Raw genomic sequence first — 13,906 nt, 5'->3', positions numbered from 1 at the left:
ATAATAATGTTATGAATTGCACCTGGTGTGTTTATGTCTGCACACAAGAAAAGCTGGGAAACCCCAGTTCTTTACAAAATTAAAATCTCATTTGGGTTAAAGTAGTGCAGCAAAAATAATGTGTCTCTAATTCTGGATATGTAACCTAATCACACCACTAGTCTATCTGCAGACAGGTATAATCAGCCTGTTTTTTGTAATCTAATTACTTTACATAGTTTGATTTACAAAAGCCTGTGATACAAACAGGCCTACAAACTAATGTGTCTGATAGAAAAAAGCAATCAATTATCAAAATGATAAAAGTGTCCTCGTCATGACTACAAATCCTGAAAACCATGAATGGAGCCGTGTGGAGAGCCACACCAACAGAGGACGCGGTTACACATTCAACGACACATGAGCTGCCAAACCAGCGCTCAGTGCGTCAAGGTAAACAAGGCCTACAACCGGAAGTCAATTAATGTGCTTTTCAAAATAATAATACATTTGGTAAAACTGGAAATTCAAACATAATTGGGTGTGAATGGACAGATAGCCCATAGTTTAAAATTGTTTACTCAGAGGTTTCATTGCATTGGTTAAAATTTGTAACATTTATAGTCTACTGTCTGGAGAAAACAATAAGTAATCAAACACAAAATTTACTGCAAAGAAAACAGAGATAATTAGTGAAACTGAATAGCCTGCTGGTTATAGCTTATGAAAAGAGAGGGTTTGCTTGGTTTGGTGTAAACTGAAAACTTTATTATTATTATTAGTAGTAGTAGTACTAGTAGTAGTAGTAGCCTAGTATACAGTTTTTTCTAACAAACGTTTTAACGTTTCTTCCGGTAATGTGCAGCTGAATGAGCCATTTCTTAGATCAAGGACAACAAACTTTATGAGCTACTGATCTGTTATCTTTAGATATGGCAGCTAATATTATGTTTTTACAATAAATTCACAAAAAACAAACACTTGCACCATTAAAGGTTGCAAATCAGTGAGTGTACCCAGGTATTTTTCCCTTTAATATGACATAAATAATTCCAAGATTTAAAGGCCCAGTGTGTAGATTTTAGTGCCATCTAGTGGTGAGGTTGCAGATTTGAAACTTCTCCTGTGTGCCAGGCACGTACGAGAACTAAAAATGCTAATGACCCTACCTAAAGCCATTGTTTTTTTTCGTTTGTTTTTTTTTAATTTAATTTTTGTACATTCTGGGTTACTGCAGAAAGAAACATGCGTTCAACATGGTGGCGAAAAAAAGTCGAAGCCCTGCTCCTTATAAACGGCTCATTCCAAGGTAACGAAAACACAGCAGGTCTCATTTTCAGCGGTCTATAAACATATTTATGCGTATTATACACCATCTCTGCCAATGGCGGTCCATAAATCCTACACCCTGGGCTTTAAACTTGAGCTGGCACTGGCAGCAACTTGTGTATTTGTTGTCATTTTGCACACTCTGTAAAGACTAAGTGAATAATAAGTTGTTTAAAACAATGATTTGGCCCATAATAATCAGCACAATGTGATTGCCGCAACCCTCATTGAATGAAGAATTGGAAATCCTTCATTATAGTTAACTGGATTTATGATCAAATGGATTTTAATCATCCATGTTCGCTTATGGCAAGCTGTTTGGAACCACCTTTTTTAAAAAAAATAAATAAATAAATAATTCTATGAATATTTTGCACATTGAGTTGATACACTGCTTGCAACGTTTTCATCAATATTGACATTTTATTTTGAAAGGCACTAACCGGAAGTACCGTCCCTGTTCGCTCTGTCTTGACGCTGCCGTGATCTCTTGCTCTTCAAAGCGCTTCCACTCTCAGTTGGACTGAAGAGAAGTCTGGAGACAGACAGCGAGTGTTTCCCTGTCTCCTCCACAGAGCTTTTACATTTATTATTCACAGATTCATCTCGCCTCTGCACGCGCACAACTGATGCTTCAATGAACACGCGACTTTATTACCTGCCTCTGGATGAAGTTGGAGTTTTCTTCCTGCAGAACAAACACAATGTGACCATGCTGAAGCAGTGACTGCGTTATCCTTGTCCGATATCGGAGTATACCTTTATTGATCCGGGGGGGAGAGGGACGTGAGCATGGGAAAACTTCAGTCAAAACATGGTGAGAAAAGTTTGTCATCACTGAATAACAACATGTTAAAGTATTTCTATTATAGTCTTATAATAAACTAACGATTGTCTGTTTTGCATCCTTCTCTCTGATAAAGCGTGTAAGCGCAGAGAAAACCCTGAAGGTGAGGATTTTGTTATATTAGGGTTAATAAATTATGATAATAAGATAAAGTAGGTTGAGTTTAAGGTGTGTATGTGCTGATCGGTGTGTTTCCTCCGTGTCTCAGGAGACAGTTTTGTTGTAAACGCTTTCCTCCGGAGAGGGATGGAGGAATGTGAGAGGTACAGCGCGACGGATCAGAAGCTGAAGAACATGCAGGTATAAGGCATTCATCTTCTCTTTAATTTTAAGTCATTGCAAGTAAATGAAAAGACTGCACGGCTAGTAAGTTTACTCGTAATGACAAGTCCGACTGTGTGCAAGCTTTTATTCTTAACTCCGTGCATTTCCAAGAGTTACACAAAAATGAGCGCCCATAAAATCAAAGATGGTTTATGTTGGCAAAGATATTTCTTTGATCCTGTTCTGTCTGAATTGTAAAATGTTGACTGCTACTGTGTCATTTTTCAAGCTGCATGTGAAACATTCATGTTCACTTTTACATGAACTTAATTCATTATTGGAAAAAGAGTGTGCCAGGTGTGTGTGTGTGTGTGTGAGAGAGTGTGTGTTTGCTGATGAGATGAGCCTGTCAAGCACTTCAAAGTTGTCTGGTTGAAGCTGTTACATTCCCTCTTCTTGAAAGATGAGCTGAGAACATCTTGACTTGAGGGGAAGGCAAACTGTATTCATAAGCATGTGTGAAGACACGCCGATGTCTTTGCAAAGTTGTAGGCTTGTTGTTCTTTCTGTCATGTCTGGCTCCGGCACAACACTGCAGCGGTTATTCCCCTGCCAGAATCACTGGATGGGTTATGACAGCCATGAGCCCCGTGTGTGAAGCGGCTTGGCAAAGCTGCACACACATATATACACACACACACACTGAGAGACACACACAGGCTGGATGGAAAGGTAGTCGTTTCTCAGACTGAGGGATATAACGTTTGCTCTTGTGGCTGCTGGCATCATGACTCAGGGCTGTGTCTTTTTCCTCAATGCCTCCCATTCTAGTGCAGCTCCCAGTGGGCAGCCCTCCGTAGCATAACATTACATCACTTCAATTAGTGTGTCGTTTTTTGAGGGGTACAAGAGTCCCGCGCTCGCAGACAGAACACTGCGAGAAGTTCACACAGAGGTACTGACAATCTTGTGAGGTGGGTGGCTGTAATAGTGGAAGAGTTATGGATTATATCAGGGCTATAAACCGCCCACTCATGGCAAATTAAAAGAGAACTTTACTCTGCTTCAGAGGAGTCTGAGTTCACACTCCCCTCAAGGAAAACCACCAAAGGCTTGAGCTTGGCACTTATTAGTAGGTGGGTCCCACCCTCGCTTCTATCAAAGTCAGGCAACCTGATTTATTTTGTGTCATTAGTTGGTTACATTAGAGGCTCCTTCACAGACCAGAACTGGATAACTATCAGCATTTAGCTAACCAGCCCATTACTCTTCCTGTTTGCTTTGCTTTGAGACTAATTTGGGATTGGTTTAGAGGAGGTGGACCAAGGTAAATGCACTCACATCTGTGACATCCTGGTCTTGATATGTACTGAGGGTAAAATATTGCAAAGGAAATAGCAAGTAATGCTTTTTAAGGCAGAAAATAACATCATAATGACATTTTATTTGCATTTCCACTTACTCCTGCAGTGTTCTTTTTGCCATATCATACAGGCTGTATGTTTTACATATTTTTTGTGCTGGATGTAACAAAACCCAAAGCATGATACTAAGTAGAGCTGAAATGATAACTTCTTTAATTGAAAATGTTTTGAGAAATACTTGGTTAATAATTAATTGATACATCATTTAGGTCATTTTTCAAGCAAAAAATGCAAACATTTTGTATTTTTAGCTTCTCAGTCGTGAGAATTTGATGCTTTTTATTTGTCTAATGGGACATATCTTTGGATTTTGGACTGTTGGTTGCATAAAACAAGCAATTTTGGGCTTTGGGAAATGGTATTGGGTTTTTATTTCAGAATTTTCTGGCATTTTATAAACCAAACAATACTTGATTACAAGGGCATTGATTTTGTTTCACAAATATGAAACTCCTCCTGAAAATTTTGAGCGTTAAACACTTAATTTCCTGCATTCTGGTGAATTTTATGCACGAATTTGTGTCTTTTCTGCATCAATATATGGTGGGATTATCTTTAATTTTGTCAAAATCAAAGCCCTCTGCTACTACGTTTTTTATTGGCGGTGACAAACTCACATATTCTAAATATTAAGGGGTGTGTCCTCTGCTCCCCCCCGAAATTAACACCCATGATTCATTAATGTTAAAATAATGTGCAGATTAACTGATAATGAACATATTGATTAGTTGCAGCTCTAACGCAAAGTATCAAATGCCAAACAATTCAGTATCATGAGTGAAACTGATACTATAAGTATACATTAGATACAGAGGCAATATGTGACAGCCTGCTCGTATACAGTGACAGATCTGTTCACGCTGTTTGAAATCAGCCTATGCTTACATTAATGTAAAGATGGATGATGTCCCCGGGGATGTTTCTCTTGCCGTATAGTTTCCCATCCTACAGACTTTCAGCACAGATAGAATTTATCTCTGCTGCAAGATGGTAACGCCATTTCCTCTTCTGATCCTGCATACTGTTAATTAATACCTCTCAAGGATCGGATTACATTGTCACATTTCCAGATATAATTATTGGATTACGAGTTCTTAGATGTCTGGGGTTTAGACCATGATTAAACAAGTCCAGGTCAAATAGAAAATGGCAGTAATTATATCATTTTTTTAAGAGGATTTCAAGTTGTTAGATGATTTCAGTCACATTTTCGCCTCATATAGCTCTCTGGTTTCACCAACTGGTCCTGGTTGATGAGCAGCAGGGACAGTTGAAATTACTTATGATTTTGTACAGGAGGAGATTGGCCAAACACGCTGTTTAGCTCTGACCATCCCCCTCCTCATTGTCAAATGGGGGAGTAGGATTCCTGAGCTGTCTGGCTGCGACTTCAAAGCACAGAGCTGGGAGTTATAAAAGGGCTCTGATATCAGTGGAGCCTCCGAACCCTCACCCCTCTATCCCCCTGCCCTGTCCTGGGGGATGGGCTGAAGGATGGAGTACGACCAGGAGAAGAAAAAAAACAAGCGCTAACATCAGTTTGTGTAAACCTGTGAATCTCCTCAGTGAAGCAGTCATTTCTATTCAGCAAACTGTGAATGCTTTGCAGCGCTTTGGCGAGAAATAACAAAAGATCAAAGGGTGCAAAGACCTGTTTAAATATTGATATTCCTGCAAACTGTGATTCAAGATTGCAGCTGGCTTGTTGCCGTCAGTATGTAACCCTATATGCTCCTTTAAGAGTGGTATTAGCTGACAAAGAGAGCGTGATTCAGCAGGATGACTTGGCTCATCCTGGCTACAGTCATCACGCTTTTTGACATTTCTCTGCAGGTGCTTGAGACACGTCTTTCCCATCCAAGCACCTGGTGTAATATAGAAATATTACAGGTGAGATCAAAGTGGGAGTCCAAGGATAATCGTCCACCTCACCCTCCAAAAATGAGTCTAGTCTGCGGTTATTGAATATATAAAATATATAAAAAACTCCAAACTCTGTACTTATCCAAACCTGCGTTCGTTAGTGGAAGAGCTCTGTGAAGGTTCACTGTGTTTCACCTCTGGAAACATCAACACATCAACAGTCCAGACCCTCACACACACACACACACACACACACACACACACACACACACAACCACAGTGCTTCATTTTGGAGCTTCAAACAGACATGCTTGGATGCCCAAATAATGACAGGCTAATTCAGCCTTTCAGCACCATCTTTTGTCTCAAAGCTTCCCACAGACTTGGCCTGTGAAGAGGGAGTGTGTCAACATTTTAAATTCCACAACAAAGACCTTTATTATTCCACTTTGAAAGGTTAATAATATCACACTTGAAGTTAAAAAGGCTCGGTTAGGGATTCGGCTGGATGCGACGAAGTGCCAAAAGGGCTGAGACGCAAATTTATTTTGACTTGCGGAGAGTTACACAGCACTCACCCCTCAATAATAAATTTAGTTTAAGAGCAGAGTTCCCAAGCAGCTCACTCAACTAATTGTAAGCTAATGTTTTTTTAACATTCATTTGGAATCTGTGAATAAGACTTTCCCCTTATATAAAAATCCTCATTTGGCGATTCTGCTCAAAATGGATGTTTTGTTTGGACAGTTTTCGCTGCTGGGCATTTGGGGATATCTTCTAGTCACCATGTTCATTTTGAGTTAGCAGTATTTGATTTGGAGCTGAGGCTGGGATATCTGTGTAATCTTAAGGCTGTGGCCCTAAATGACATTTTATTTTTCAGTGCAAGTTTAAAACTGAGGTCATATCTGTTTTTGAGTTGTGTGCAGTGGATACAATCCTGGAGTTCCTGCAACTACTTGAAGATTTCTTTTAAGAAATATCCCGTCAGCAACATCTCATGACTTTTCCCTTCTGCCTATCTTATGAACACAAATGACTACAAAAAGCCCATCCCTGATGCGGCACTACCAGGGTGCAATAGCCTACATGGTGGAGAGGAGACAAAAAGGTGTGCTCATATATGTACTGCTTTTGAAGGGACTTGAAGGCATTTGGAGAGTTTGTTTTTTTCCACCCCTTCTTTTTTTTCTTTTTTTTGGAAATTGGCTTCACAAGAAGGCGAGCTGTGAGCCTTCATCTCTGAATGAAAAGCATGTGGCTGGCATCCAGAACAGCGGGGTCTTTCAGCACGGCCCCGGCAGACATCTGTTCCTGGTTTGTACAGCAAAATCCTGGAGCAGGGAGAGGGGCTGTGGTGGGAGGGGGGTGGTGGGGAAGAGGAAAAGAGGAGGAGGAGGAATTGGGGGGTTTAAGGGTGTTTTTTTTTCATGGGGGAGATATTTGAGGGGTTTTAAGGTAGTGGGGGAAGGGGAGTAATGGAGAGACTCATCCGCCTTGTCCCTTGCATTGTCTGGGGGGGGGAGGCAGGAGCTGACCATTGATCTCACCTTACCAAATCACACCGCTCTCTTGGGCCTCTTCTTTCTACGTTGGCTGCCATTTGTCCAGAACAAACATTCATCTCTCTGTCAGCGTAAACATCATCACCTGGTTGGCTCTGACACTCGTCACAAGTGCGAGATGCTAGTTTTAGCCGTTCTTTCATGTTGGAGTGTTTGAGTGCGTATCACCACATGGCTTCGCCTGTGAGTCAGAGGTCGAGTCCCTCTCAGTCTGTCTGTGTTTGCAAGTGAATGACTGAGTGAGAGGCAGAGAGTGGTTTGTGTGGCCTGGGCCCTAATGGAGAAAGACATTAGAAACACTGCAGGCAGATTAAATGTTTATTTTTCTGAGGATATTTATACGGCCTGAAGTACTTTGAAGGAGTTTGCTCACTTTCACCCTAATTCCCCTGTGACCTGCACTCATGAAGGGAGCAAGGCCTCTCTCTGGGCATCAGGAAGAATCTGAGTCATCACACATTGGCTCACAATCCGTCAGCACAAACCTGGGCTGGATTTATTTATCAGGAGGCGTCTGGGATAAAATGAACCGTGGGCCCCCATTAACCCTCCCACCCCTTTGATTTTTGGGTCCAAATTACATTTTTACACAGGGCCTGAGTTTAGGATAAATCCCGAGGCCACCTTTAGTATCATAATATTTTGATTTTTATTGTGCTGTAGTGATGCATTTTACCAAACAAATTTGCGCTTACAATTATCAAATTTTTTACACGCATTTTCATATTACGTACCATTAATTCGTACTGTGCCGAGGTACAATTGCCAATCCTGTCCACTATCCTGCCGTTCAGCTTTCACGATTAATGCTGTCCTGTACCCAAGTACACTGCAGCCATCATCTACGTGACATTTTTCTGGTGCTACAGCAAAGAAAAGGGTGCCGCAGACTGACACTGCTGCCCTAAGAGCTGCCATCAGTGGGGACCAGCGTAGCAGCGAGGCGAAGCTCTACTTCTAGCCAGAGGAGGTGCTGCTACTACTGTCAGGCACAGAGCTCTCCACCTCTTGTCGGAGCTCCAACTGGAGGTCGAAGGCAACAGAGAACCCGGTTCTGGGTCTGTCTGCAGCAGGCTGTGCTGCCCTCTGATATAGAGGCATCAGTATTGAATTGAGACTGTTGCATAACCTGACAAAAACTCCTTTTAGTGGCCCTAAATAGCAGTCCACGTGTGTTTTGGTGCAGTTGGTGTTTACAAGTACCATTCTGAAGAACACATCAACCATACTCGGGAAAACCTTTTCAAGTGGAACTGGGCACAGATCAGCATACCACGAATTGGTTATCGTACACTAATCAGCAACTGGTCTTTGGGGTCAAGTGTACTCAGATCTGGGTCCCTAATGGCCACTCAGAGAAACTGATGTCACCTATTTTATCCAGTTGGTAATCTAGAGAGTTAAACATTTGGAAAGTATGTTTATTTCCCTCTCTTGCATCCTTCTCTCTGAGTTAGATCAGATTAGAAGATTGATACCACTCTTATATCTGTACAGACAAATATGAAGCTACAGCCAGCAGCTTATCTTAGCGTAAAGATTGGAAACGGCTAACCTGACTACAAACCACCTACAAGCACATCTAAAGGTGCTTTCAGACAGCGAGTGGTTGCCACTGTCTGAGAGCACCTTAAGGCCACATTCAGACCAACAGTCTGAAAAAACACAGCTCTCTCATTCATGTGAATGGATCCAGTCCGGTGGTGCAGCCGGGTTGCCAAAGTAGTGCCCTCCAGCAAAACAAAACAAAACGAAAAATGCAGGGTTGCCCAAAAGAAAAAGTTGAACTTGGCTCAAGATTTGATGCAATGCAGCGCCATTTGGCAAAGTTCTGAATTAGCCAATCACAAACATGCAAGATAACATTCCTGGTGGATTACTGTGATCACTGTATTTCCACTGTTTACCTCGCTATCTTCAAAACATTATGAAACAACACACCCCCACCGATGCATGTCAAGATCATTACTTATCACGTTACATCTTGTTTGGTTGGGAAGTCACATGTCCTGCTAAAAAATAGTCCCCGAAAAAGAGATGTGACATGTAAATTTTTGTTACCTTCGACAGAGTCAGTCAACTGTTTTCCCCTGTTTATGGTCTTAGTGCAAAGCTTAGCTTACCAGGTCCTGGCCTTAGCTTCATATTTACTGTACAGACATGACAGTGATATCAGTCAATAATATAAGCATGTTATATAGCATATAAATGCCTGTTTTGCCAAGGGTATCATAAAAGAATAGGCGTATCAAAATACATATAACACACAACAGCATTTTATCCACATGGCATATTGGTACATGAATGTAGATTTCTCTTACAGCTCCAAAGAGAATAGTATATATTTAGACAAGAGAAATGACAGTCGCTTCCTTCATTAGTGGAGCTCTTATCTGCAGACATATGGAATGAAGCTCTGTCGCCTTTGGAGCTATCTCCCTCCCATCATCGCTGCTTTGAAGTCGCTTCTTGTCACTGCTTTTCATGATATTTATGAGTTATCTGATTGAGCACTTCAGAGAGATCAGCACAGGCGCAGATTGCAGCAAGCCACCAAGCATGCAATTATATGTGAATATCTTAACTTCCTGAGTGGAGCCCCTCCCAGGTTTTCAGTGACACGACATGACCTAGACGTGCATGGTCAGTGATGACAGCAGGGAGACCTCACTTCCCCTTCATGGTTAGAGTGCTGGTGGCTGTTTGGGGCAGCCCCGCCTAGGGTTAACACTGGTCTGTGTCTTTGCTCTCGCTCCCTGCCAGGGGAAAGAAAATACCTGAAGCTGGAGCCCAGTGCTTAGCGCTGACATTTTTGGCAAAGGCTGCTGGATCCAAGTCTGTGTTTGATCTTATGCTTCTCCCAGCCAAGTAAAACACCGGGAGACTCAAAGGTTATTACATTTTAGTGTGTAAGGTATGTTTCCACATAAACCCCTGTTCCCCCTTAGAAAGCTTTAGCTCTTTTCCAAGTGGACTTCATTTTGCAAGCCTTAGAGCAGCCGGGGGAATATCATATTTTTTCAGTTATGGTTGTTGGTGGTGTTATTATATGCTATCATTATAGTCATTGTTAATTGAATACATTGTTTAAACTACATCCTCAGTGAGCGTAGAGTGCATGTGCGGAGCTCAGGGAGGACATAGAAAGCGTCAGTGTATAACTGGAACATTATCAGAAGAGGCATTGCAGATCTATGTTTGCTCAATATTTTGTTGCTTTAAATATTTGCAGATTGAAAGGGAGACTGAGGTTTCGCTTGTTTGTTTAAAGAGGACAGGGGATTCCTCTTTTGGACATGGGTTTGTTATCCTATGAATTCAGCCAGTGGAAACTTGAGATTGTCTCCACAAAGGTCAGATGCTGACCTGACATATATTCCACAAGACAAGCACAGAGGGGAAACTAAATAGCAGTGTGCAGCACAATAGCCTAATAGATATGAATGACTTAGTACATAAATCCTTGGCATGGATACCTCTACTTTTGTTGTACACGTAAGAAAAAAAACATACATACAATCTCAACAAAAATGGTGGTAAACATAACCCAAATATGTCTGTTTGGTTCATAATCACAGGGGAATCTATTTTGGTGTTATATGGCACCCATCTTAGCACCTTTGTCAGATAGTGCTATATAGAACCATTAGAGGTGCCATATAGCACTTCATTGTTTTTAAAATTAGCCTGGGTGCCCTTGAGTAATGACAGATAATACCATGGAGGAGTCAATATGCTTCTAAATTATAATTTTACTTAAAATATGAATGATTGTCATATTTCTTATGAAATGTTGCCTTTAAAGATTCAGAATCCCTGACTAAATACTTGCTGATGAACACAATAGGTTCTCTTTTCAAACCTGCAATTTTTGTTGCGCAGATGGGGCCAAGAAGTTTAAAGTCACTGCTTCAATGTATTATCTAATGGAAATACACCAGCCATATTTACACTGCCTGGTTAAGGCGGGAATATTGTGTAATGTTCTGTATGTAAGGTATGATAGCGTAAAGGGGGGGCAGAGATGTCTTGCCTCTTAGCAGGGAACAGAGGTAGTAACAGCCCCGTAATGAGGTCTGTGTAAAATGTAAAACCAGAAAGGCATGACCAAAGGTGGAACAGGTGTGACGTTTTGATTACGTATTACAGTGACCCACCACACAAGGTTAAAAAGCCGCTGTTAGCAGTTAGTGGCTAACTCAAAGAAGAAGATTCTTACCCTCTTAGCAGAGGACGAAATCAACCGACAGTAGTTGATTGTGATTGACATGTTATGCCATTGTTGTTGTTTAGAAAGTGCTGCCGACATGTATGTTAAATGTCACACAAGAGGCCAACGCTGTTGTTACATGTCACGCCCATCACGTCTCTTTTGGCTGGGATGCAGTGTATAATCACACACTGGAGCTGAATGATGCTGCCGTCGTTTGGTTCTTTGTGAAAATGCAAAGGAGGCATAAAGAAGGGGCTTTGTAGCAGCCCTAAAGAGTGATCTCTGTGTAAGAAGGGTTACTGTTTGTATGGCATTTTAAAGTAGTGTTGTATTCTTTCCTCAGTAAATTAAATTAAACTAAGCAAACAAACAAACCAGTGGAGAACCTCTAGAGAACAATACAGGGGCTTAAAAGGTTCTCCACCTGCTCTTCAGCTTAGTTTATTTTATTTTATGGGTGACAGAACCAGCGGAGAACCTCTAAAGAACCATAGAGGGGCTTAAAAAGTTTTGGGTGTCACAGCAGTGCTATAAAGCACCTAAACCCACGCGGCAGAACCAACATTTTTCAGAGGACATATAATCTCCAAAATGTGTTAAAAATTGAGTCGGACCTTTGTGTTTTCATCAACACTTCTTATGTTGTGATGCTGCATGCATCGTCTTTTGGCCCTTTGGTGGATTACATCCACTTTCTTTGTTGTTCTTGTATTAAAAGCAGTCAGAGTCACCCCTGAATGCTTCGAAACTGCGTTCTTGCTCCACATTCCTGAACCTGATGCCCTGCTAGGTTCGCGACTGGAGAGTGAAACACCACACACCACAAACCCTGGCTTCCTGTATGCTAAAAAAAAAAAAAAAAAAAAAAGCACAGTGGACAGAGGGCACTCAGAGCTGCTGGCATTGTTGCTCATTGTTGTGATATTGTGCTGTTTAAGGCCTCTACTTTCCTAAGTTTTCTTTACATGAAGATCAAGCATTCTGCAAAGGTGTTATGCTCATGGTTTATGCTCCAGGTGTCCCATGTGAGATTTAGGAGCATTGCTCAGATTCAAGTGTTTATTCCATACAAGGCATCAATACCTGAAGTTCATTCTGACAACACAAAAATGTGGAATTTATGGCAGAACTTTGCTCATAGGTGAACAAATTTTACACGACATCCATCTTCCTGTCCTCCAGTTTCATATACAGAATGCCATAGCACAACATTTATCAAACACACCCAAACCCAGACCCCCGAGGAGTTAGGCATCTTTCTCCTCTGCTCTGAGCTGAGCCTCCCCCTCTTTGGGACCCCAAGCCTGCACATGTGTAGGTATCGCTATTACTCAGCTCATAAAACGCCACAGTCCCATCTGAAAGTGGTTAGCTGTTGAAACACACTAGCAGCTTCAAAGCTTGGATCCAGGCACTGCAGACAGCACAGGCCTGGCCCGTCCTTCTGCACATCACATTCCTCTCCAATGGGGAATGGCTGCAAACTTGCTTTTGTTACACAAACCTGTTCCCGTCATCAAAACCCTCAATGGGTCTCCATTAAAAGGAAGTGGTTTATTTTTGTCATGGGTGGTAATTTTTCTGGGGAATTAAATTCGGGAAGGAATGACTGCAGAGTGATTGTTGAGGAGAAATATGAAAACAGCGGCTCTAACAGTCTGCGTTGGTGTATTTATACACTGAAGCACCTTTTGTACTTTTTCTATATGTGACAAAAAGGGAGGGAGAGGATGAAACGGTGCTGAAAGAGGCCACTGTTCTCATTTCCTCTGAAGGCAGCCTTCTTTTCTTCCCCCACCCATTTCTTTCCTGAGCCCCGTCCACTTCAAAAGCTGACCTGGCCCTGTGTGTGCCATGTAACTTGTTTACCTAAAGGCTCATTTCAAATAAACAGCAGTTCTCCTTGAGATGCCTGCCCCCCTCACTGAGAGCCTTTCAAAGACACCATCTGCTTGTAGGAGGTGCTTCACTAAGAAAAACGCTCTCTTCTAAATCAGGATTTTATTTCATGATATTGCTGCTGGGTGACTTTTGTTGTAGGTAGCTTTACAAAAAGCTTACAGTGTACCAAATGTGCTAAAACAGTGTCAGAAAGTAAGACCTTTAGCACATAGAAAATCTGCCTTTGAAAGTTTGCAGCAACAGTGACGATTTAAGCAGCAGATTTGCCAATAAATAAATATAGCAACGTTCTTTGATATGGGCGTCCTCTCCAAGGTCTTTCTCTATAAGCAGCACCTACTTCTTCATGTTGATAGGGGCTGACTGATCCTATCGCTTCAAGAATGCCAGTGTATCAGAATATCTGAACTTTTACCCCCAGTGTCATGTGCTCGGCTTTGAGCACTACTCTGTCCTGGCAGCACCTGATTATCTCATAGCTTTAAAGGTGTTATTGCACATCAGCCTCTTCAGCTTTTTG

General features: G+C 41.6%; 1 protein-coding gene across 2 annotated transcripts in view; it reads left to right on the top strand.

The window, feature by feature from the left end:
- Nucleotides 1-1,828: 1,828 nt before the first annotated feature.
- nkd2b (NKD inhibitor of WNT signaling pathway 2b) overlaps nt 1,829-13,906 on the top strand; it is a 31,723-nt gene continuing 19,645 nt past the window's right edge. For both annotated transcript variants that reach the window (XM_050046963.1, XM_050046964.1), the window contains exons 1-3: nt 1,829-2,125; nt 2,232-2,258; nt 2,364-2,455. In XM_050046963.1, the coding sequence (XP_049902920.1) occupies nt 2,101-2,125; nt 2,232-2,258; nt 2,364-2,455 (144 nt within the window). In that variant the 5' untranslated portion in view covers nt 1,829-2,100. The remainder of the gene's footprint in view (nt 2,126-2,231; nt 2,259-2,363; nt 2,456-13,906) is intronic.

This window comes from Epinephelus moara, chromosome 6, assembly GCF_006386435.1.
Source record: "Epinephelus moara isolate mb chromosome 6, YSFRI_EMoa_1.0, whole genome shotgun sequence".
NCBI lineage: Eukaryota > Metazoa > Chordata > Actinopteri > Perciformes > Serranidae > Epinephelus > Epinephelus moara.
The sequence above is the reverse complement of the archived record's forward strand: the minus strand, read 5'-3'. Positions and strand labels throughout refer to the sequence as shown.